Source organism: Vicugna pacos, chromosome 12, assembly GCF_048564905.1.
Source record: "Vicugna pacos chromosome 12, VicPac4, whole genome shotgun sequence".
NCBI classification, from domain to species: domain Eukaryota; kingdom Metazoa; phylum Chordata; class Mammalia; order Artiodactyla; family Camelidae; genus Vicugna; species Vicugna pacos.
In genome coordinates this window covers 20563046-20590774 of record NC_132998.1, presented here as the reverse complement: position 1 = coordinate 20590774, position 27729 = coordinate 20563046, and the positions used below count along the sequence as shown (strand labels likewise).

At 32.9% G+C, this 27729-nt stretch overlaps 1 protein-coding gene across 2 annotated transcripts in view; it reads right to left on the bottom strand.

Moving 5' to 3' along the window:
- The window catches only part of CPNE8 (copine 8), a 171055-nt gene that overhangs the window by 67488 nt on the left and 75838 nt on the right, over window positions 1–27729 (bottom strand). Inside the window, exons 7-10 of one of the 2 annotated variants that reach the window (XM_006202855.4) lie at window positions 18805–18868; window positions 15681–15784; window positions 6196–6300; window positions 4796–4837 (exon numbers count right to left, since the gene is read on the bottom strand). In XM_006202855.4, the coding sequence (XP_006202917.1) occupies window positions 4796–4837; window positions 6196–6300; window positions 15681–15784; window positions 18805–18868 (315 nt within the window). Of the gene's footprint in view, window positions 1–4795; window positions 4838–6195; window positions 6301–15680; window positions 15785–18804; window positions 18869–27729 lie in introns of those variants that run through there. The other variant, XM_015238039.3, reaches the window with a different exon arrangement.

The following is a 27729-nucleotide window of genomic DNA, read 5'->3' as shown; positions in this document are numbered from 1 at the left end:
AGACTTCTATCTAGGAATGATTCATCCATTTTTCAGATGATATGTAAAATAAGGTACAGGCAGACCTTGAAAGTGTTGTTAGTTTGGTGCCGGACCAACACAGTAAAGTGAATAAAGCAATAAAGTCAGTCACACAATTTTTTTTTGGTTTTGCAGTGCATGCAAAAGTTAGAGATCACATGCTGGGCCACAAAACAAGGCTCTATAGATTTAAGAAGAGTGGAATCGTATCAAGCATATTCTATGACCACAACAGTATCAGACTATAAATTGACAAGAAAAACACTGCAAAAAACACAAACATGTGAAGGCTAAACAATATGCTACTAAGCAATCAATGGGTTGCTGAAAAAAATCAGAAAGGAAATAATAAAAAAAGCTGAGAGACAAATAAAAATGGAAGCACAACAATCTAAAATTTATGGGATGCAGCAAAAGTAATTCTAAGAGGGAAGTTTATAATGATACAAGCCTACCTCAGGAAACAAGAAAATCTCAAAGAATCAAAACCTACACATAAGAAACTTATGAAAAAGAACAAAGTAAACCTAAAGGGGGTAGAAGGAGAAAATAATTAATATTAGAGCAGAAATATATGAAATAGAGACTGAAAAAAGAGAATAGATCAAAAAATTAAAAGCTAGTTCTTTGAAACAATAAACATATTGAAAAATGTTTTGCCAGCCTCATCAAGAAGAAAAGAAAGAGGGCCTAAATAAATAAAATCAGAAATGAAAAAGGAAAAGTTAACTGACAGAAACACAAAAGATCACAAGAGAATACTAAAAACAATTACACACCAATAAAATGAACAACCTAACATAAAATAGACAACCAAGAAGAAATAGAGAAATTCCTAGAAATGTACACTCCCCTAAGACTAAATCAAGAAGAAATTTTTAAAAAGAACAGATTAATTACCAGTAGTGAAAATGTATATATAATTTAAAAAACTCCCAACAAACAAAAGTCCAGGACCAGATGGATTCACAAATCAATTCTACCACCATTTAAAGAAGCATTAATGCTTATTCCTCCTCAATTTATTCCAAAAACTTTAAGAGGAAGGTATGCTTCCGTGTGGCCAGAATTGCCGTGATACCAAAACCAGGCAAGATACCACAAAAAAGAAAATGACAGGCCAATATCAGTGATGAACAGAGATGCAAAAATCTTCAAAAAAAATCAACAGACTGAATTCAAAATATATTAAAAGAATCATATATCTTAATCATGTAGGATTTACCCAAGGATGCAAGGATGATTCAAAATCTGCAAATCAACCAATGTGGTGCACCACAATAAGAAACTGAAGAATAAAAACTATGTGATCATCTCAATAGAGACAGTAAAAGCTAGTAACAAATTCAACATCCATTTATGATAAAAACTCTCATCAAAGTTGGTATATAGGAAACACACTTCAACATAATAAAGGTCATATATGACAAGACCACAGCCAACATCATTCTCAATGAAGAAAGCTTTTCTTCTAAAGGACCTTCATTAATTATCTTGCAAGAACATCTGGATAACTTGCTGTAGCTTCTCTATCAGCACTTGCTGCTTCACCTGTACTTCTGTGTTATGGACAGAGTTTCTCTCCTTAAACCTCATGAACCAAACTGCTAGCTTCAAATTTTTTCTTCTGCAATTTCTTGACCTCTCTCAGCCTCCACAGATTTAACATAGCTGGGGTCTTGCTCTGGATTAGCCTTTGGCTTAAGGGAATGTCGTGGCTGGTTTGGTCTTCTAACCAGACCGCTTCCACTTTCTCCATATCAGCAATAAGGCTGTTTTGCTTCACCTTCACAACTTGGCCAACTGTTTGGCACAAGAAGCCTAGCTTTCAGCCTATCTTGTCTTGGCTTTCGACTAAGCTTAATCATTTCTAGCTTTTGATTTAAAGTGAGAGATGTATGACTCTTCCTCTCACATAAACACTTAGAGGCCACTGTAGGGATATTAATTGGCCTAATTTCTATATTGTTGTGCCTCAGGGATTAAGGAGGCCTGAGGAGAGGGAGAGAGATGGGGGAACGAACAGTTGGTTGGAACAGTTAGCACACATGCATTTATTAATTTTGTGGCACCGCAAAACAACAGCAACATCACAGATTTGTATAACAAATGTAGTAATACTGACAAAGTTTGATGTTTTGCAAAAATTACCAAAATGTGACACAGAGACTAGAACTGAGCAATGCTGTTGGAAAAATGGTGCCTATAGACTTGCTCGCCATATAGGGTTGCCACAGACATTTATAAAAGACACAGTGTCTGTGAAATGCAGTCATGCAAAGCACAATAAAACGAGCTATGCCTGTATTAACATACTTACGTTAAAAGGTTTCTCAAATAGCTCTTGCGTTATTCATAACTACCACATTATCAATCACCAAAGAATCACAGAGTAAGATGTGATTACTCACATCTAAGATGAGTAATCACGTCTTACTCTGTGTCCAGGTTGAAGGTTTTTATTTGCATGCCAGAATTTACAAGTATAATTCTACAGAAGTATAGTGCACTAGTTATGAGTTTACTGTTGGAAGCATAACACTAGTGTTCAGGTCCTGGCTCCAACATTTATTCATTGTGTGACCTTAGGCATGTTACCTCTTTGCCTACGCTTCTTCATCTGTAAGATGCTATTAATATTGTATCTATCTCTTATTGTGAAAATTAAATGAGGAACAACATGAAAAATGCTTAGAGAATACCTGACATTCAATAAATCATATCCTGTCTTCTATCTGAATTATTTCACTTATATGTTGAATATAAAAAACAAACAACAAAATAAATGTTTTCTTAATTTTGTGTATTATTATATACATGAAACTCATATGTTACAAACTAATGTTACCTTAAAAAAATCAATTTTAAAAATGTCAATGACAACAAAGAAAATTTTTAATTTTTAAAATATATCATAACCTGGATAGGAATATTCAAAACTCCAGCATCAAAAGAAAGGCTAATTAAATTCCAATGTAATTATGATCCTCAGATCTATTCAAAAATTTTGTGGCCTAGAAGTAGACTGGAGACAAGAGGAGAGTCATAAAGACTCACTTTCAAAGAAAAACATCTACAACTTTTGCAGATTTAGTACTGAATTAGCATGGAATTAGATAAAACATGAATTTAAACCCCTCATTTCAAAACTGTCAAATTAAAACCATGTTCCCTGTTTCCTTCAATTACTAGGGAAAGGCTACCACCTTTGCCCATTCTCGATAAAAATTTAAAGTAGTATGTATATGATACAGGGCGTAAAGTCTTACTTAACTTAGATTTGCTGTTTTTCTTTTCCTATTTATCCTGACAGGCATAATTCATTTTCTCAGTGGTTGAAGCTTTAATGAACCAATGGAACATAAGGCCCTATGGGAAAGCATAGGTTTTCTACTGAGATTTCTATAGAATTCATACAGAATTCTTGTCAAAGACACTTAATAAATTAACGTGGCAGAAATGTACGAACAGTGTTATAGCACGGATTGTCTCAAAAAGTAAACAGCAGACAGTGTTAAGACGCTCTAGCACAGTCATGTTTGGAATATAATTTGAAGACCGAAGTCAATTACTTTGTGATTGCAGAACTGCAGGCTAGTATTCCCACCCCTCTCTTCACCGTCCTTATCAATCTTTGAAGAGGAGATAATACTGATAGGGCCAAATTCCAGGACATCAATTAGACCATGTGTGCAAGTAAGTGTACGGGCAGATGTCACATGCATGCTTTGGTGTGGCTCTCGGCTTAGGCATTTTTCTACCCAGGTAAGCAGAAGAAATAAGGGGAGGTATCTCCTTGGGACAGGTCACTTTCTTAATCAGATTTGTTCCTGTGTTAACAGTAGTGCTCAGGTATCTAAATACTCTCTAGAATCTTTTCAGGTTTGGCTGCTGGCTTATATAAAATGCAGCGGGAATGCCCTTGCTTACATCTTGAGCTTTAACTTCAAGCTTGAGCTCCCCTTTCCAGCGAGCTGTAGGCTGAAGTGTGGAACACTAGCTAGGTCAAATCAAGTGCCCTTTGCTTCCCCGCTTGTCATTCTCTTTTGGCATCTGTAGATTCAGTCCCTTCAGGAACCACCTGAAGAAACAGTTATCTAGAGCAGGGTGAGATTTGAGCATTTCTGAGTCCCTTGACTTAACATCACTTACAAACACTTTGATATCAATCCTATTTAAAACAGTAGAAACAGTGGAAAAATACGTAAAGAAGAAAGAGAAAAAGTAGTGTGGGCCGGGCCTCTTTTATTCTTTAACAAATGTTATGGTATGCAGAGGGGCCCAAGATTTTGGAGCTCTGAACAACTATTTGTATTGGCAATCACCAAACATAATTCTAGAGTTTGGTTTTGGGTTTGTTTGTGAGGAATGTTGTCTGTTTTTGGAGGGGGGGAGCTCAGGTGTGTTCCCATGAATGATCTGGGGTTGAAAAGTTATAGGAATCTTCAGAGAAATTATGAGATAAATAAATTTCAGAATCACTACTCTATAGCTATAAACTAGACATCTGTAAGTTGCACACAAAGAGAAATCAAGTGTACGTTGAAAACTTTTACTTCTATTATCCAAAAGGAGAAAGACCTCTATTTTATTCTGCAAGTTGAAAAAAATTACTCTCATTCTTAAAATCTTATGTGAACACCTCAATAACACAGAAAATCAAGACAAAAAACATGAAATCTGAAAATTCAAATTTGAAAATGTGGTCCTTTCAGTATGCTTGCTTCTTAGTGTATTAAGTTTGAAGAGCAAAAATAAAAGACGTCTGTCTTACCTCCCATCTCGATCCCAGTCATACACCTCTACTTTGATTGTTCTGTCCATGAGGAAAACATACACACAGAGTAAAGTTACTTACAAGATCAAAACAACATATGATTGAAAATTTTAAAGTAAGTTGTAGATTTCCTTAGATAAAATAGCATATGCTTCCAGGTTTTACAAAACAGTTTAAAGTTGATTTTGCTAATTTTATTACCATAATTCTATTTATATCTTAAAATAGATTTATAAAATCATACAGATTTTTAATTCTTTAAACAGAGTAGGAAAATATCTGGGAAAAGCTCCTAAATGGGGAGGTACAGAGCTACCCCTCCACTCTTGAAAACCATTGTCTTAGAGAAGTATTTCTCAAACTCAGTATAGATCAGAATCACTTGGAGGGCTTGTCAAAACACAAGTTGTTGGCCTTCATGCCCAGAGTTCCTGGTCCAATAGGCCTGGGGTGGGGCCCAAGAACTTGAATTTCTACCAGGCTCACCAGGTAATGCTGATGCCGCTAACCAGGAACCATATCATAAGAACCACTTTCTCTGAAGAATGAGTCCAACTAAACAAAGTTATATTATTAAATAAAAAAGTGATAGTCAAGTAGCATAATAAATCTTAAAGTAAATTTAACGACATATTGATAATCAATAGTTCTTTCTATGTTATTAGTTAATAGAATAAACTCATCTTTCTAGTATACAAGTAATACAATAAGTAAAATATCTAGTATACAAGTAATACAATAAGTAAAATATCTTTGGGGTTATTATATAAGATTATATTATAATCTTACAATAAACTTTCATAAGAACGAGAAAACAGCTTTGATATTAAGAAATCTTCAGGTATATTTTGGGAAGATCTTCAGGACCACGTCATCTACCTACTTGTAGAACACCAGAATCTCCCTGTTCTGCTTCTACAGAATTTTTATAATTCAGCAACAATGATAACATTGTCAAATGGGATTCTCAGGAATATATCAGGGTAGATGATACATGTAGTTATAATCTTATTATCTCTTGTGTATTTACTTGGTATTCCTCTCTAGAAAGATAATACCAAATAAAAACCTTGAGGCACTGAAAATCCTGGAATGACTTTTGAATAATATGTTAAAACAAACTAATATTCAATAGACTTGTAGCACTTTGCACATTTTAATTCTTGACAAATCAGTCAGTTAAACCAAACATTAGTCAAATTTTCCCTCTCCCTAAGTCACTGTGGATTAAAAAAAAGTTATTTAAAAATTTCTGAGTAAATCATCTATGCTTTTGTAAATGCACATTTACACTGGTAAATAAGCCAACTTATTTAAAATAGATGCTACTTAGATTATTGGATACCAAATACACAGTAAACATTCAAAACTCTCCAAAAAGTTGTCATTTATCTTACCTGTCATAATCGCCATTACATAAAGCTCTGACCGAGATCTTGAATGCTTGCCACACAGGATTTAGTGTGTTTTTGACAACTTCTGTTTTGTGGCAAATTGTGAAACTGTTTAAAAAAAAAGTTTTCAGTTATTTTCATGCTTCAATTATAATATATTGTTTTAGTAGTCATTTTTCTCTTATTTTTTTTTGTGCAGAATAAATGTTGCCATTCCTTCCATTGCTGCTACATCAGTCAATAAAGAGATTTGTAGTTTTAAAACTTTAAAAATTATCTCATCATAACACAGCAATGAGATTTTGTAGTGTTTACTAAAAATGATCTTCTGTGAATTCAGCAAATCCTAAAGCAGTTTTGTAAAAAAGCCCTATAACAACTGTGGTGACGTACTGACACAGTGAAAAGCATCCATGGGTCACTAAGAAGATGAAGTCATCAGGAGCCCTGAGGAGGACAGTTTTTTTGGAGAACTAGGAGCAAAAATCTGGTTGGAACAGGTTTAAGCCAGAAAAGAGAAACTGAAGCAGTATGTATAAACAACATATTTGAGGAGTTTAGCTGTAAGGGAAAAAGAGAATTGGGGATAGCTTAAAGGGAAAAGATCAGTCAAGCAAAAGTTTTGTTTCTTTGTTACTTTTTAATTTTTTTTCAAGATGAAAGAAAGAATAGCAAGGTTGTATGCTAAAGGATAAAATTCAGTAGACAGGAAACAATTTGTGATGCATGGGAGAGAGGGAATAAAGGCTAGAGGGATATTCTGAAGTAGATGGACAAGGAAGGGATGGAGGGAAGCAATGGAGGGGTTGGCCTCGGGGGCACAGATGGTCATTTTGTAGAACACTGGGGAAGGCAGAGTGTAGGGGTAGATGCTGCGATGGAATCTTGAGAAAGTTCAATTGCTTCCATTTTCCTATTAAATAAGAAGCAAGATAACCAGCAAAGAAGGAAAAGGGCAGATGTGCTGAAGTGTCTGAGAGAGAAAGTTGATGGATTAAGGAAAAGGAGTAGGATTCCTGGGGAGCCCCAGGGGCCTATTTAAGATTTAAGATATAATAAATTTATAGTGAGGGTACTCAGTATGTGGTTCTTCTTCTATCTAAACTGTTGACTCTATACGTCCAAAGGATTCCTAGAGGGAAGGAAGGTAGCAACTCTAATGAGAGGTAGAATCCATGAAACCTGAAAGTCTGTTTTCTGACTCAAATTCCAGTATCGTTTCCACTAAACCATTCAATCTCTAGGCATCAATCAGGTTCTGGAAACGTTCTTGCCTAATGCAAATTTACACAGAAGTTCATAAGCTATACAATGTTTTAAATGATCTTAGAATATCACCGAAACTCAGCCTTCACTAAAACCTTAGTCATGAAGTGTTCTAAATACAGGGATCCTTCTAACAGTCATGAACATGAGAAAATTACATAGCAACCATAGTGAATACACTGCAACTAAAACCTCACAAGAAAATATTCTCATTTTGAAAGGGCTTTGAGTCCATTTTCCTTTTCTCCAGCAGAAAAGGCCTCTCTCCATTAAAAGATCAGGTAGAAACATAAGATAAAGGGATGAAGTATTCATTTTAAGATTTATGGCATTAGTGCCATAACTTTCCTGATAGCACCCTTGCCTCTATTAAAAAAAAACTCATGTTACTAAGTTGACAAAGCTCAAGAGATATGTGTGTGTATGTGTGTGTGTGTGTATATATATATGTAAGTATATATATATGTATATATATATGTATCTGTGATCAAATGCTCTCAAAGCTGACTAACCTGAAGCAATTTAGGAACCACTGGGGGCAAAGACATTAAAGCAAAGATAGAAGGTAGAGAAGACTCTAAAAGGTTAATCAAAATTATCTAACACAAAGGAAAGAAAAGTAAAGGAGATAAGAGAGAAGCAGATAGGAGAATAACAGGGGGAATCAAATGAGGAAAAGCAGAAGCACACAAAAATGGGTAAGAAAAATTGAGAGGGATAAAAGTATGTGTATTGTTTTTAGAAACAGGCACCTGCCTCTCTTCGTAATACAACACATTCTTAAAGATTTAAAAGGGGGCTTTCTCTACTTCTCTTGTATCATATTCTAATATATACCAATCTCTGGCAGGGTGATAGATACAGATAGCTAGGTGGATGATAGATGGTAAATAATAGATAGATAAATATCCAGATAGGTAGCTAGAGGATAGATTACATGGATAGATACACAGACAGATAGACAGAGATAGAGCAACCAATGAACCATCTTCAAACCAACATGCCCAACAACCTACTGACTTTTAAGACATTTTGCTTATAATTAAATCAAAATTTGTTATACTCCTAGTATCATCAGTCATAGTAATTAAACACTTTGAAACTTCTCTTAAGAAAGTGACGACTCATCTTAGTGAGTTACTTACGTTAGGTAGTCATCTGTCTTCTACTGATCATTCTCATTTGTAATGCAAGATCTCACTAGTAATTCCAGCACTACTGTAACTATTGAAAATTCTGACAGGAGTCTGATGTACCTCTTTTGAATATTTTGGAGTATTGCTATATAAATATTAAGTATAAGGGTGCATGTATACATGTATTACAAATAGTATTGTAAGAAAAATATTTACTAAATAACCTGTATCAAAATACTTTAAATGAAGCTAATTACTAAAACATAGCTGTTTCAAAGGAAAATTAATACCTAATTATGCATATAGGTCAAGTAACTAAATAAATGTGAAAGCAGTAAAATTCGAATTTATAATCATATATTATGGATTTTCATTAGCACATCTAGTAGAAATTAAGTTGTATTCTTTCTGATAATATAAGCCTCAAACACATCAGGCAACAAGTAATTTTTGAAGTAGCTCCATTGTGAAATACACTTTAAAAATAAAGCTAAAGTCTTGGCAGTTAAAAGTAGAGACTTACACATAAAAAGTGAGGAGTAAAAGAACGTTTACTAATTCAAAACTCATTAAAAATATGTATATTAACACATTGACACATATGCCCTAAAATGTATATTTGGATCTAGCTGGTAAACTATTTCCTCTGTGTAAGTACAAGTGGAGAATTTTCTGAAATGAGATTCACCAAATTTTAGCAATAGTTGTTTTTAAATGATTTGAGATTGTTGGATTAGTTGCACTTAATATTTATATTTAATTTAATTAATAAGTTAATACTATTTTTATAAGCATACTAAAATTTTAATATATCTATCACCAGTAGCATTAAATATGTGAGAGACTGAAATTCTGTAATTGTACAACTAATCTTTATAAGTAAAGAAAACTAGTAAGAATAAGAATAGAAAATCCAGGGAACAAGTCATTCAGACAAGAAGAGATGTAAGAACTTTACAAAATTAAATAAATTTTGAGGAGAAAGGGCCTGAGAAAATATTTGAAGAGGTAACAGCTGAAAACTTCCCTAAGTTGGAAAAAGAAACAGTCCCCCAAGTCCAGGAAGAGCAGAGTTCCATACCAGATTAACTCTCCCTAAGAGGAACACACTTAGACACATTGTAATTAAAATGACAAAAATTAAATATAAAGAGAAAATATTAAAAGAATCGGGGGAAAAGCAACAAGTAGCATATAACAAATAGCAAGTTTCCTTGAACTCCTACAAGACTATCAGCTGATTTTTCAGCAGAACCTTTTCAGGCCAGAAGGAAGGGGCATGATATATTTAAAGTGATGAAAGGGAAAAAGCTACAACCAAGAATACTCTACCCAGCAAGGTTCTTATTCAGATTTGATGGAGAAATCGAAAGTTTTACAGACAAGCGAAAGCTAAAAGGATTCAGCACCGTCAAACAAGCTTTACAACAAATGCTAAAGGAACTTCTCTAGTGGGAAAAGAAAAGGCCACAACTAGAAACAGGAAAATTACAAAATGGAAAAGCTCACCAGAAAAGGTAAACATACAGTAAAGGTAGGACATCATCCACACACAAAGTAGTAGGAAAGTTAAAAGACAAAAGCAGTAGAATCATCTGTATCAACAATAAGCAGTTAAGGGATACATAAAACAATTAAATATAAAATATGACATGAAAAACAGTAATTGTGAAGGAAGAGAGTATAAGTGCAGGGTATTCAGAATGCATTTGAAATGAATAGATTGGCAACTTAAAGCAATAGGCTGCAATACTAAAGCATCATAGTAATTGCAAAATAAAAACCTATAATAGATATATAAAGAAAAAGGAACCCAACCTTAACAATAAAGATAGTCACCAAATCACAACAGAAGAGAACAGAAGAAAAGGGGGGAAATTGCCCTAGAAAAACTAATCTGAAACATTAACAAAACAGAAGTAAGTACATATTGATAATTACTTTAAATGTAAATTGACTAAATGCTCCAACCAAAAGGCACAGACTGACCAAATGGATACAAAAACAAAACACGTATTTGCTGCCTAGAAGAGACTCACTTCAGATCTAGAGACACATACAGACTGAAAGTGAGGGGATAGGATAGGTTTCCACACAAATGGAAACCAAAAGAAAATTGGAGTAGCAATACTTGTATCAGACAAAATGGACTTTAAAATAAAGACTGTTACAGGAGACAAAGGACACTACATAATGATCAAGAGATCAATCCAAGAAGAAGGTATAGAAATTGTAAATATATATGCATCCAACATAGGAGCACCTCAATATATAAGGGAAATGTTAACAGAAATAAAGGAAGAAACTGACAGTAACACAATAATAGCAGGGGACTTTAATACCCCATTGACATCAATGGAAAGATCATCCAGACAGAAAATCAGGAAGGAAGCATTGGCCTTATATCCATCTGAAAACAGCAGAACACACATATTCTTTTCAACTGCATATGGAATATTCTCTAGGATAAATTATATGCTAGGCCACAAAGAAAGCCTTGGTGAATTTAAGAAATCTGAAGTCATATCAAACATCTTTTATAACCACAACACTATGAAATTAGAAATTAACTATGAGAAAAAAATTGAAAAAAACACAAACACCTGGAGGCTAAACAATATGCTACTAAACAACCAATGGATCACAAAATATTTCAAAGGAGTAATCAAAAAATACCTAGAGATAAATCAAAATGAAAATACAACAATCCAAACGTACAGGATGCAGTAAAAACAGTTCTAACAATAAAATTTACAGTGATACAGGCTTACCTCAGAAAACAAGAAAAAAATCTCAAATAAACAATTACAGAAAGAAGAATGAACAAAACCCAAAGTTATTTGTAAGAGGAAAGAAATCATAAAGATAAGAGTAGAAATAAATGAAATAGAGAATAAAAAAATAGAAAAGGTCAATAGAACTAAAAGCTGGTTCTTTGAAAATATAAACAAAACTGATAAACATTTAGCCAGATTCAGATAAAAAAAAAAAAAAGGAGAGGGCCCAAATCAATAAAATTAGAAACAAAAAAGAAGTTACAACCCACACCAAAGAAATACAAAAAATCCTAAGAGCAATCATACGCCAATAGACAACTTCTTAAATAATCTCCCAAGACTGAACCAGGAAAGAACAGAAAATTAGAAGAAACCAATTACCAGTACTGACATTTAAAAAATCATTAAAAAAAAAACAAAACTCACAACAAACAGAAGTCCAGGACAAGATGGCTTCATAGGCAATTTCTACCAAACATTTAGAGAAGAGTTAATACCTATCCTTCTGAAAGTATTCCAAAACATAGTAGAGGTAGGAACACTTTCAGAGTCATTCTATGGGAACATCATCACCTAAAACCAAAGAAACCACCAAAGTCAAACAAAGATATCACAAAAAAGGAAAATAAAAGGCCATTATCTCTGACGAATATAGATAAAAAAAATTCTCAACAAATATTAGCTCCAATGGTACATTAAAAGGATCACATACCACGCTCAAATGGGATTTACCCCAGGGATGCAAGGATTTTTCAATATCTGGAAATCAATCGATGTGAAACATTACATTAACAAATTGAAGAATAAAAACCATATTATCATCTCAATAGATGCAGAAAAAGCTTTTCATAAAAATTCAATATCCATTTATGAGAAAAACATCCCAGAAACTGGGCATAGAGGGAGTGTACCTCAACGTAATAAAGGCCATGTATGACAAACCTACAGCTAACATCATACTCAATGGCATAAAGCAGAAAGCATTTCCTCTAAGATCAGGAACAAGATAAGGATGCACACTCTTACCTCTTTTATTCAACATAGTTTTGGAAGTACCAGCCAAAGCAATCAGAAAAGAAAAGAAATAAAAGGAATCCAAATTGGAAAAGAAGAAGTAAAACAGTCATTGTTTGCAAATGACATAATACCACACACAGAAAATCCCAAAGACACTACCAGAAAGCTAACAGAGCAAATCACTGAATTCAGTAAAGTTGCAGGATACAAAATTAATATACAGAAATCTGTTGCACTTCTATACACTAATAATGAAATATCAAAAGAGAAGTGCAGTAAACAATCCCATTTACTATTGCATAAAAAGAAAAAAATACCTAAGAATAAACCTACCTAAGGAGGCAAAAGATTTGTACTCTGAAAACAGTAAGACATTAATAAAGGAACTGAACTCAACACAAACAGATGGAAAGATACACCACATTCATGAACTGGAAGAATCATTATTGTTAAAATGGCCACACTACACAATGCAATATACAGATTCAATGTAATTCCTATCAAATTACCAAAGGCATTTTTCACAGAACTGGACAAATAATTTTAATATTTTTATGGAAACATAAAAGACCTGGAATAGCCAAAGCACTCTTGAGAAAGAAGAATGGAGCTGGAGGAATCAAGCTCCCTGACTTCAGACTATACTCCAGAGCTACAGTAATAAAAACAGTATGGAACTGACACAAAACAGACACATAGGTCAGTGGCACAGGATAGAAAGGCCAGAAATCAACCCACATGCCCTTATACACTGTTGGTGAGAATGTAAATTGATGCAGCCACCATGAAGAACAATATGGAGGTTCCTTAAAAAGCTAAAAATAGAGTTACCATATGATCCAGCAATCCCACTCTTGTGCATATACCCTGAGAAAACTCCAATTCAAAAAGAAACATGCACCCCAATGTTCACAGAACACTATTTACAATAGCCAAGACATGGCAGCAACTTAAATGTCCATCAACAGATGACTGGATAAAGAAGTGGTGGTATGTGTATATATATGACAGAATACTACTTAGTCATAAAACAGAATGAAATAATTCCATTTGCAGCAACATGGATGAACCCAGAGATTATAATATAAAGTGAGGTAAATCAGGCTGAGAAAAACAAATATCATGATATCACTTATATGTAGAATCTAAAAAAGTGGTATAAATGAACTTATTTACAAACCAGAAATAGACTCACAGATATAGAAAACAAACTATGGTTACCAAATGGGAAAAGGGGGTAAGTAATAAATTAGGAGTTTAGGCTTAACCCATACATATTACTATCTATATAAAATAGATAAACAACAAGGACCTATTGTATATTGCACAAGGAACTATATTCAATATATTGTAATAATAACCAATAATATAAAATATCTGAAAAACAATATATATATACATATAAAACTGAATCAGTTGCTGTATACCTGAAACTAACAAAACATTGTAAAGCAACTATACTTCAATAAAAAAATTTTTTTGGAATTATTCTTTAGTTTTTTTTTTTTCTGTCTTTGAAATGACAGGCAAATACGATTATTTTCTTCATGGCCCAATATTTTTCACATGGATAAAAATTTACTCTTCAGATGCAAATGCTACTCTAACAATTTTACCACTGAAATAGAAAGTAAGTATGCAAAATCCGGTAACACAATGCCATAACAAAAATAACCAACAATTGACTAGTAGTTGCATCAACAAAAATCATACAGTATGTAAAGCATCAATTTATATTGCTCAGTGTATTCACTTTAAATAGAAAACTTTCTACTTTATGCACCATTTTATACTTACTACATAACATTAACATGTATAATTTCATTTATAAGTGTAGCAGTAGTGACAGGCTATTTTTTTTTTACATTCTATTCCCTTAAGTTTCAATCTATTGTATTGCCCTAATTTTCAGTCTCCAAGTGACATTTTCTCTTTAGCTAATATTTTATTTTGCATACCTGAGGAAAACTAAAAAGGAAACATTATACTATAAGATAACAACAACAATAATAATATCCACTAACATAATTCTTCTTATGTGTTAGGCAAGCTTCTGAAAGTTTTTTGTTGGTAACTCCTTTAATACTCTCAGCAGCCCTGTGAGGTAACTAAGATTATTAGCTCATTTTGTAGATCAGGAAACTTAGTCTCATGAGTTTAAAAACTTGGCTATGGTCCCATAGTTATTAAATATCAGGGTAATGGTTTAAATCTAGGTAGCAGAACTTTAGCTCATATTTTTAACCACTAAACTTTTCCATGAATATTGACAGTCCAATAAGAATCACAGAAAACAATAATAAAATGTATCTAGTGGTAGCGTCATATGTATTAAATTATACTATACACAAGGGAATACTACTCAGCCATAAAAAGAGTGAATTTTTCGAATATGCAACAACATGGATGGACTTGAAGGGTATTATGCTACATGCAATAAGTCAGATAGAGAAAGACAAATATTGTATGATATTACTTATATGTGGAACCTAAAAAATGCAACAAAATATAACAAAAAAGAAGCAGACTCATGGATGTAGAGAATAAACTAGTGGTTACCAGTGGGGAGAGGGAAGGGGGAGGAGCAATATTGGGGTAGGGGATTAAGAGGTACAAACTGTTATGTATAAAACAAGCTACAAGGATATACTGTACAAAGCAAGGAATTTAGCCAATATTTTATAATAACTATAAATAGGGTATAACCTTTAAAAACTGTGAATCACTATCTTGTACACCTGTAATTTATATAATATTGTACATCAACTGTACTTCAATAAAAAAATAAAATTAAAAATTCTACTCTATAATACATTTGCAAACCATATAGAAACCAGCCTAATCAAAACTGGTAAAATATCCAAATTACTAGAATATAATGAAAAATTTTATTGAATATTAGATATTATTGGAAGAACCCTGTAGTATAAAAAGCAACCCACAAAATCCATATTCTTCTCCAAGAAATTGGTTTAAGGGTTCAATTCTATAACAAAATACATTAGTTTCAGCATTTTAGATTTCTACAGCAATATAAAACTTCCATACTATTAAGGCAGTATTGTAATTTTAGGAAAAGTAAATGTTTCTATGAAGCTGAAAATCAGTATTTTAAGTATCAAATGAAACATATAAAATGCTTATAAAGTTACACATTCTTATTGAGATAAAAAATCAAATCAATTTTTGAATACCTTTATATTTTACTGTTTATCAATTTAATGAAGCTTCTCTGAGAAAAAAGTGATATCATACTTATCATAGACTTAAAATGCATAAGAGATAAATCTACCTGCCATCTTCATTACTTCGATAAAATACAAGAAAAGGATCTGATTTTCCAAAGAAGTCCTTCTTGTCCAATTTGTTTGCACAAAACTGCATCAGAACAGCATCCTACAAACAAAATTAATAAAACAGCTCAAAATCTGGGTTATAAATAACTAGAAACTGCAGATCACAAGCAACATTTGACAAGAAAACAAATTTGCCATTTTAATGCAAATGATCAAACGTGTGAGAATCCCAGAAAACATAAAATTGCTTTTTTTAAGGACTGTAAGACTAAAAAATTGACTCCTGGAAGTTTTTGTTCTAGTCACAGAAATATTACTTACTAAAACTCTTTAACATTTTCCACCCCAGAAAAGAGCTATTAAGATAAATCTAGGTACCCAATATTATAAAACAAGATCTCCATTCATATCTTTAGTTATTCAGGTACACATTTCTAAAAGATAAGTGTTTTTTTTTAATTTCCTCAGGAAATATTTATTGGGCATCTACTACTAATCTACCATGTGTTAGATGTTGAGATGTATTAGATGATTAAATAAAAACATATCTGGACTGACAATAGTTTACTATCTAAAGGGAAAAATGTTCCTTCTTAATTAAACACAAATGCACTGCAATTTCTCAATAGCTACATTATAAAATAATTTATAATATATTGGGCTTCAAAAAAAGTAAAGGATGTTCATTTTCACCTGCAATTGAAATCATTCATTTGGATGCTAATTACTATGGCAAGCCAATCCTTTTTATCAATTTATATACTCAACTACTCATAATCTACATGGTTTAGATTGAAGGTAAACAAGAGAAGGTATCATAAAACAAGGAAGTTAAACCCTGTTCAATGATGATAAGCATTTTTAAAGGGTATAAACTATAGAATAATTTAAAAATGAAAATCAAGATTTTGGGTTTGTTTGGTTTTTTAAATGAAAGAAGATGCTAACAATTTTGCAAAGAAGAGGGAGGTCAAAGTAATACAGATTAAATCAAGAGGTTACAGTTTTAAATACTACTTGGTGGAAATGTTAACAGTGACTAAAAAGGCACTCTTTTTCACCACTTCATTTTGCAGAGTTCAGCAATACTTATTAAGCATCCCCATAAAATTCTCCTTATTTCCTTTCAGTAATTCCAGAACACCATTCAAAAGATAATGCCATCTTTTTTTCACATTCATTAATATACTTACTTAGCAAATATTTTTTAAGCAATACTTAGGCTAGAATCTGGGAATAGAGAGATGCCTTCAGAGGAGTTCATAGCTCCAGATTTCTGGTTTTCAAAAGCGTCGGTATAGTGCTATTCTACTTTGTTATTTAACATATAGATATGATCACTTCCACCAGCTGAACACTCACAATAGGGCAGGAAATACAGAAATGAAATCCGGAAATTTCAAGAAATGAAATGTAATAATAATGAAAACGTTTGATATTTTGCAAAAATTACCAAAATGTGACACAGTAACCAGAAGTGAGCAATGCTGTTGGAAAGTGGTGCTGATAGACCTGCTTGCCACAGAGTTGCCACAAACCTTCAATTTGTAAAAACTGCATCATATGCATTGTGCAATAATGTGAAGCACAATAAAACGAGGTATGCCTGTACAAAGAGTTTGAGCAGTTTACAAACACAGAATTCAAAGCTCTAAAAACATAACCTGAGTCAGCTGAATAGTGAAAGAGATAATACTGAAATTTAGGTGTCCTGATTCTAAAGTTTCTGCTCAAGTTGACAATTGGCAAGGTGTTTTCAAGAAAGTAAGTGTCAATTTGTATTGTCAAATGTGAAATAAAATTATTTCATTACAAATTCTAAGTGATAATATGCCTGTTATTTTTAAAATACGATAAAATGCACATTTAAAATGCATTGTATCTTCTTAAGTAACCATGATCATTGCTTTGAATACATGTTTCTTCTATTACACTAGCACAGTTATATTATTTCAAGGTGTATACATCTTAATAATCACACTGATTATCTATGTCTGTAGCTACGAATCAGAATGTAGGATACATAAGTGAAGTTAGATCAAAGTTCAAACAATTTAAAAATATTAGATATATAATGTCTAAGTGTGGGAAGTATGTAAATAACAATTATTATTAATAAGTAACATTAAAATATAATTCCAGATGTTTTAAAAGCTTTATTAGCATGAAGAGTAGTAAAAATGCCTCTAAATCACTATTCCATTTAATTCTCATGGCAGCTTTAGAATCTTCCTGTTCTTCCAAACAAAGCAACAGAATTGAAAGCAGACGATGTTTAACATGCTGCCTGCCAATACTCAATCTATGCCCTTGATATTTTGGTTCTATTTCAAAATAGAACTAATAATAATGTATTCATTAGCATATGTATACAAAGTCATCTTAATGTCAAGATTTTGACAAAATAGCATATTAATGTCACCACAAAGAACACATATGGTATTGACCTTAAACTTCTTTCTGTCTTTTCTCCTTCATTATACAAATCACAGATTATCACATACATATACATATTCAGAGACAAGAAGTATGAAAGATGATTAGATCACCAAATCACAACTATAAATAGCAATGTTCTAAAATTAATGAATATGTACTCTTATTATGCTCTTAGTTGGAGTGGTAGCTGCTTCCTTCTACAAATGTGGCCGTCTCAAACCAACATGAGACCATATATAAATTCTTAATTAATTCAATCAGAAATACAGAAGTATGTTATACAAAATGGTTACAGTCAAGTGACTAGAAATATTCCTTCAGAATCACGCACAAAATCCTCAGAATTTTTGCAAGAACTGAACTGATTGGTACAATTGACAATTACTGACATTAATATCCCCAAAATGATATTACCATTAGGTTTTGAGTTAATACTTTCCATTCATTTAAAAAACTGTTAAAATAACTGATTATTCTGTTTGGACTATGGAATGTAGTCTCTCTGGTTAAAATACTAAGTTTCTAAAATGATATTTTATGGATTATAAAATTATATAATAATACAGTTTTAATTATTTTTGCTAAAATTACTCAAGAATTAATAATTTAAGTATACTTTGAGAAATATCATTTCAAAGAAGTATTGGAAATACTTTTTAATCCAAAGAAATATTTACGTACCCTGCAACAGTTTAATTCCTCTGCCGTAAGTATGATTGTACCACATTTCTTCCCTGGAATTCCTCTAAAACAACAAAAAACATACTTTTATACAATAATAGTCTATATTAGTATTATATAATATAGGCTAATATTATATATGTTATTTGTATATAACCAAACAAAAAGCATACTACTAATAGGTAGGCTCCTTCTAACAAAATATATTCCCAGTTTCAAACTTGAGTTTATTCTATAGATCCATATTTACTGATAAAATTAAACTTTGATCACTTTCAACATGTCAGTCCTTTGTCCAAGAATTTTCAATAGCTTTATATTGTCTATCATATGTAATTAACATATTATAATGTAATATCTTTAATATAACTAATACAACTTTCTCCTATGACTTCTAAAATTTCTATTATGTGATTAAAACATATTCCTGATCTTGGTTTTCAATATTTCTTTCTTCTTTCATCAACATGGTTACTTATTTGTGCTTATTTTTTCTTTGTGCCTATTTCTACACCCTGACATAGTGTGTTAAACTGTTCCCTGTTGTGCCTCAAACTTTCTCTATCCCCAGATGAAGTTTTGCTTGTTTCAGGAAACCTCATCCCAGTCAACCTCACATGAAATTTAGCCTTCTCTGTAATCCTACTGAATTTCAAGTCAGTACCATAGGCTTAGCATTCAATTATTCCCAAATGGTTACAATCACATATTTTTACCCTTCTTTTTCCAAGTTGATTATAAACTCTGTAACAGCAAAATTCATGATATAAACCTCCTGTAAACCAACAGATTTAAATATCTATACATAACAAGCACTCAATATATAAGGAAGATGCATAATACATAAGCAAAAGTAAGCAAAGCAAACCCCCACCCAATTTTCTTTCTACACATCTGTGAAATATAACGCGCATATATCTTCTAGCTGACACCAAGAACAAAGTGCACTAGGAAAATGCAAGATATGCCCACGGTTCCCTATTTTACATGACAGGATACAGAGATAAGTCAACAAGAATCTATCTAAATGTCCACTGACAGAAGACTGGATAAAGAAGCTGTGGTACATTTATACAATGGAATACTACTCAGCCATAAAAATAATTAACTAATGTCTGGAGAATGTCATTCTAAGTGAAGTAAGCCTGAAGGAGAAAGAAAAATACCATATGGTATCACTTATATGTGGAATCTAAAAAAAAAGAAAGAAAAAGAAAGGTGAACTTATTTACAAAACAGAAATAGACTTACAGACATAGAAAACAAATTTATGGTTATTAGGGAGGGAAGGAGATAGGAAGGGATAATTTGGGAGATCGAGATTTGCAGATACTAACATGCATAAAATAGATAAACAACAAGTTCATACTGTATAGTACAGGGAGCTATATTCAATATTTTGTAGTAACTTATGGTGAAATAAAATATAAAAACTAATACATGTATATTCATGTAGGACTGAAGCATTATGCTGTACACCAGAAATTGACAGAACACTGTGAACTGACTATACTTCAATAAATAAATATATACAAATACATACACACATACAAGAAAAAAAAATGAAACTGTATTTCAAAGAATCCTCCAAAGAGTAATCCTAACACTGTAAAGGTATACTTCATGTTTCTTTTGTCCTATCACGAATCATAGTTCAGACTCTTCTGTTTATGCTGGGAACTAAAAGTTGTGGAATTAGAGCCAAACAAGTATCGCTATCCTCAAGAATATGATTCATCTCCAATAATCCATGCAAGCTTATATGCACCATCTTGTCCAAGTCTTTATAACTAAGAGATCAATGAATATATGTATCCTTGAACATTTTTTCTCAGAATATTACATGCTTTGTTTTTAAGCATCCCTCCACCATCATTAATGAGTTAGTTTTCCTAATCCAGTTGTTCTTGTTTTTCTTTTTTCTATTTGTGAATCACAAAGTTATAATTTCAGTATTATGGCAAGTTAAAACACTCTGACTGAACACCCACCTGAACATACTTTAAAACGCTGAGTAAAATTTGCAGAAAGCCTTTGTAAATACTCTGATAACCCAGCAAGAAAATAAGGACCAATCAGAAACAAGCTGGAAAACCAGAAAGACAAGCCGAGGTAAACTCCGGAGAGTTTAACTGTAGAATTGTTTTTATGGCTCCTCAAGGCATAAAGATGAGAGACAAAAAAAGGTACAGGGGGGACTCACAAGGTGAAGAATTCAATAAACAAACAATTCATAGCATAAAGCTTGGATCACAATGACTATAGTCCCTGAGTGTAGCATGAATTAGATACAAACATTCACTTTGGAAGGGCCTACAAAATAAATCCATGCCTTAGAATGTGGTGATTTATGAAAGATAAAGTGTCTTCTAATAATTCAGACCTTACCCAAACTCCCTGCCTTAATTTTCACTACCTGGGTAGTTATAAAATTCAAACCAAGAATTCAATTTAATTCAAGTAATCACATTTACCAGGTAAATGCAAAACCTTTCTGGAAGAATTTCAAGCTACATCTCAAATATTCTCACATTAAAAGTTGAAAATATATATAAGCTCATTTTAAAATATCACAAAACCCTAACCAAAAAAAAGTACTATGTTTTAGTGTCTCTAGAAAAAAGGAGGCAGAAGAATTTAACACAGACTTAGAACACTGAAAATATCATGCATAACATACAAAATGTAAGTATGCATAATATACCTAAAATGTAAAGAGAAGAATGGAAATATGAGTAACTAGCAAAGAACTATAAAAATAATCAAGAATATTTGGAGAAAAATATAGAACTTCTAGAAATAACAGAGAAATAGAAAACTCAGTAGATGGATTTAACAGCAGATTAGACACAGCAGAATAATTAATGAACTAAAAGATGGATGTAAAGAACTTATCCATAATGCAGCAGAGAGAGGCAGATACAGGAACTATCATAAAGAGGTTCAGAGACACGAAGGCAAGGGTAAAAGTTTTAATATACATCTTATTGATGGTTCAGAATGAGAAGAATCAATAGAGGAGACACACTATTTGAAGAGAGACTGGCTGAGAAACCTCTAGAACTATTGAAAAACATCAATTTCCAGATTCAAAAAGTCCAAAAAATTTCAAGCAGCATAAATAAAAATAAATGTATACCTATACATGTGTTAGAGACATGTCAAAACACCAGAGAGGAAAGGGCTTATCCTCAAAGGAACCAGACAGAAAAGACAGATGACCTACGAAGATAAGAATATTAAATTAAAAGCTGACTATTCAGAAGAATCACTGGAAGCTGAAAGACAATGGAAAAAATATCTTCAATAGATTTGAAAGAAAATAACTGTCACTCTAGGATTGTGTACAGTGTATCTCTTTTAAGAACAAGTATGAGCTACAGTTATTTTTAAACAAAAAAGAATTGAGTGAATCTGTAGCCAAGCACCCTTGCTTAAGGAATTTCTAAAGGATGGACTTCAAACTAAAGGAGAATGATCAAACATGGTAAGTCTGAGGCGAAAGAAGAAACAATCAGGGAAGTGGTGAATATGAAAAAAATCTTAATAAGCATTGACTTAAAATCTTACTAAATATTTCTGATAATAAATCAATAATAGTAATATTAAAAATTAAAATAAAAAATACAAATGATAATGACAGCACTGATCAGGTGGGTGAGAATTTAAGGTCTTCTGATGTTCTTTTACTACCCAGGAAGAAAACAAGCAATGCTTTAACATGAATAGAATTTAAAAAGCTAAGTAAATATTTATAAAAATTCCTAGGAAACTACAATTTTTGAGGACTTTACAGGTTAGAAAAGGAAGATTGTGGCATGGTGCTTTAAAAACATGACCAATTCAAAAGGAATTAAAGGAAAAAAGAGCACCGTAGTTGAGAAACACTTCATAAGTGATGGAAATAAATCCAGAGGAATAGTTACAAAAGTACATGTTCGTGAACTAAATTCTACTGATTAAAAACAAAGATTGTCATTTTATATAAAAGAATTCATACATAGCTATTTACACTAGACATTACAATTTAAGAATTTAGAAAACTCAAAAAAAAAGAATGGAAAGATGTATTAAAGGGTAAGGAAAAAAAAAAGACCTAACCTTAATGAAAACCAGTGTACCTACATTAATAGCACACACGTGGGCTTTAAATTTAAAAAGACTGCCAGAAATCATTACTGTGTAATAACAAAAGGTACAATTAATTAGGAAGAGTTCGTAATCTCAAAAATGTATGCATCTAACCTTATAGCTAGCTAAAGAGTAATAACAAAGTTTTGTATATTAATTATGTCCACATTTATTTAATTTCCAGCTGACGTCTTTTATAAAAATTTAAATTAAAATCATTAACAGGTAACAAATGTACCGTGGTGCTGTTTGTAATTTTTTCATTAGCATTGCCTATACCTTATTTCAAATCCTGTTTTCAGCCTCAGAATTGGTTGTTATTTGTTGTTGGGGATCTGATTTGCCAACTACCATGCAGGTACTGATAGTTGGGATTTTGTATTTGCAAACTACAGACGTAACATGTACAGATAGCTGTATATGAGCATCATGGTACAAAAGTAAGAGTTATCTATTTGTCTAGTTCTTAACTATAATGAAATGCTCAACCAATTTAAACATGTTACAGCTGCCAATAATTTCACCCCTTTTTAGATGAAGTTTATAATTGTTATAACCAAAATTTACTGAGCACTCACTTTTCCCTTTGCTTGGGCATCCCTTAAATGGGGGAGAATCTAAGAGGCCTTTCAGAGTCGGAAGCACCAGATTTCAGTGATGTTTATCTGTGAAAAAACAGTGTGCATCCCTAGAACTGGTGACATCCAGTATTGGTGGAACACATCCCGGAACTGATGAGTAGACAGTATTCTGGGGGATTCTGCCAGAGAGACAAAAATAATGACAAGTGCCCACTACCTCATACGGCAGATAATAGGGCAGATGACATGGTTCTAAACCCCCTCTAATATGTTTTTGTCTATGTTAGATTTAAGAAAATGGAAGACCACAGTTCTCAGACTTTCTTCCAGCTTGGGGTCTACATTTCAACTGGCTCCCACCCGAACAAGGTGGAGTGAGGGGGAGTCGTGCCTCTGCGGGAAAGCTGGAAAGGCCTTGGTTTTTCCAGCGGCAGCAGTGGCGGGAACCCCGCTTCTGGCACGGGCTGCAGTGCTGAGAGGCAGGGCACTGTTTGCTTCCCCCTGGCTGAGGTGGTTGTCCTCAAACCTGCAGTCAGGGCAGTGGCTCCTTCACTCCATTCCCCATCTTCCTCATTGTGGTGGAATGCTAACTTGGTGGACCAGTTCTGCTGAGTAACCCAGCACCTACTTGCAATTTTTCAAAAGTGAAGTACTGTTGATTCATAATGTTGTGTTAATTTCTGGTGTACAGCTTAGTGATTCAGTTATACATGCATCTATATATTCTTTTTCACTGTAGGTTGTTACAAAATATTGAATATAGTTCCTGTGCTATACAGTAGGACCCAGGTGCTGACTGTTTTATGTATAGTAGTTTATTTCTGCTAATCCCAAACTCCTAGTTTATCCTTCCCCCAGTTTCCACTTTGGTAAACTTTGTTTTCTATGCTGTGAGTCTGTTTCTGTTTTGTACTTACATCCATTTGAATTATTTTTTAGATTCCACGTATAAGTGATATCATATGATATTTATCTTTCCCTGTCTGACTCACTTCACTTAGTATGATCATCTCTAGGTCCATCCATGTTGCTGTAAATGGCATTATATCATTACTTTAATGTCTGAGTAATATTCCATTGTGTATACACATATATATCACCACATTTTTATCCAATCATCTGTCAATGGACATTTAGGTTGCTTCCATGTCTTGGCTATTGTAAATAGTGCTGCTATGGACATTGAGGTGCAAGTATCTTTCTGAATTAGAGTTCCCACTGGAGTGAGAATGATGAATCATACCGTGACTCTATTTTTAGTTTTGAAAGGGACCTCTATACTGTCTTCCATAATGGTTGCACCAAATTACATTCCTACCAGCAGTGTAGGAGGGTTCCCTTTTCCCCACACCATCTCTATCACTTATTGTTTGTAGACTTTTTAATAATGTCCAGCCTGACTGGTGTGAGGTGATACCTCACTGTAGTTTTGATTTGCATTTCTCTGATAATTAGCAGTACTGAGCATCTTTTCATGTGCCTATTAGCCATTTGTATGTCTTTTTAGGAGAAATGTCTATTTAGGTCTTCTGTTTATTTTTTGATTGGGTTGTTTCTCAGTTAATGAGTTGAATGAGCTGTTTGTATATTCTGGAAATTAAGCCCTTATCAGTTATATCATTCACAAATATTTTCTCCAAGTCATTTTGTTTATGTAGGACCCATTTATTTTTGCTTTTACTTCTACTGTCTTGGTAGACTGCACTAGGAGAACATCACTAAGATTTATGTCAGAGAATGTTTGCCTGTTTTTTTCTAGGAGTATCTTGTCTTATATTTAAGTCTTTAAGCCATTTTAACTTTATTTTTGCATATGATGTGAGGGAAGGTTTTAACTTCACTGATTTATATGCAGCTGTCCAGCTTTCCCAACAGCACTTGCTGAAGAGACTGTCTTTTCTCCATTGTATATTCTTGCCTCCTTTGTCGTAGATTAATTGACCATAGATCTATGGGTTTATTTCTGGGATTTCTATCCTGTTCCATTGACTCATGTTTGTTTTTGCACCAACGCCATGCTGTGTTGATGACTGTACCTCTGTAGAGTCACCTGAAGTCTGGGAGGGTTATTTCTCCAGCTTCATTCTTTTTCTTCAATGTTGCTTTGGCAATTCTGGGTCTTTTGCGATTCTGTATAGATTTTAGGATTATTTGTTATAGTTCTTTGAAAAATGCCCTGGATAATTTGATAGGGATTGTATTAAACCTCTAGATTGCTTTGGGTAGTATGGCAGTTCGAAGAATATTTATTCTTCCAATCCAAGAGCACAGGATATCCTTCCATTTCTTTGAATCATCTTCAATTTTCTATATCAGTGTTTTATAGTCCTCAGAGTATACATTTTTCATCTCCTTGGTCAAGTTTATTCTTAAGTATTTTTTGAGGAGATTTTAAAGGGGACTTTACTTTTTTACTTTCCTTTTCTGATATTTCGTTGTTAGTGTAAAGAAATGCAACAAATTTCTATATGTTAATCTTGTATTGAGCTACCTTGCTGAATTCATTCATCAAGTCTAGTTTTTTGTGTGGAGTCTTTAGGGTTTTCTATATACAGTATCATGTCATCTGCTATAGTGACCATTTTACCTTTTCTCTTCCAATTTGGGTTCCTTTTATTTCTTTTTTTCTTGTCTGATTGCTATGGCTAGGACTTCCAATACTATGTTGCATAGAATTGGTGAGAGAAAGCATCCTTGTCTTGTTCCATATTTTAGCAAGAAGGCTTTCAACTTTTCATGGTTGAGTATTATGTTGGTTGTGGGTTTGTCATAAATAGCTTTTACTATGTTGAGATATATTCCCTCTATACCCACTTTGGTTAGAATTTTTATCATGAATGGATATTGAATTTTATCAAATGCTTTTTCTACACCAGTTGAAGTGATCATGCGATTTTTGTCCTTTCTTTTGTTGATGTGGTGTATCACATTGACTGATCTGCATATGTTGAACCATCCTTTTTAAATTGCTGTTGGATTCAGTTTGCTAATATTCCGTTGAGAACAGATGTTTACACTCTAGGTGAACACCAACATCTACAACACAAGGACAGAATGACCCATCTACTCCTAGAGCTTGCTGATCAGTCATAGCCCAAAAATGGATTATCATCTCCTTTTCAAAATATGGTACATCCATCTGCCTAGTTACCTGTGCAAGAAATCTGAAAGTCATTCTTGAAATCTTCTGCTTCAACCAAGACTACTGACTTATCACCAATCTTTATAAAATCAGCTTTCAAAATGTATTTTTAATCTGCCCATTTCTCCTCATTATCTTAGTCCAAACTACTTGTCTTCCCCAAAGTAGATTATTTCATCAATAATTAAATTACTGATAATTCTGTTAACTACCCACAACTATTTTCCACAGAAAAGTGAATGAATCTCTATGAATAAAAATCATGAATTTTCCCACTGCAATGTGATAAAATTCATAAATACTAAAAATGGCCTATTTTCTGGTCTAAATCTGTATTATAATTTTCATAGAATGTGATGTTTCATTTAATGAATAGATGGTAAACTCCATGAGGGAGGGAGGGAGGAGATTATTAGGGGATTTGATTTAAGAAATCTTTCCTAAAAGATACTATTTAATAAAAATGGAAATATTAATAATTATAACCAAATGTTTATTAAATTCCAGTGTTCTCCATGACAAATGTATTATATTAAGCATTGCTATTTCTTACAACAATCTTAAAGTATATTATTTACATCTTTCAGATGAGGAAACTGGATCTCAGGAACTTACAGTAATTTGCTCAAATTATATACCTAATCAATTATGAAAATCAGGTCTGACTGCCCCCAAAGTCGATGTATTATCAACTCTATTACAATGGCTACTTGTTTACCTGTAGGCTAAATTCTTCATATTAAAGATGGGATCCACAGTTATAGTATATAGATGTACAAATTTTATAATATTACATAAAAAATCAGTAGCAGAGTTGGGACTTAAAACATCAAATTCCGATTCCCAGCTCAATATTCTTTCTAATAAAATAAACCTGAGAGTATAACAGTGTCAGTCTAATTTTCAGGGAATTTAATAAAGTCAAGAAGATTTTGAAGGTCATAATTTCCCCCAAATTTGATTATATTTTTACATGCAAAAGTTGCACAATAAAGACATACACTGCTTTATTGTAAAATCTGTATGTTTCTCACCGTTAAGACTAACCATTCTCCTATCCTTTCTCCTTCT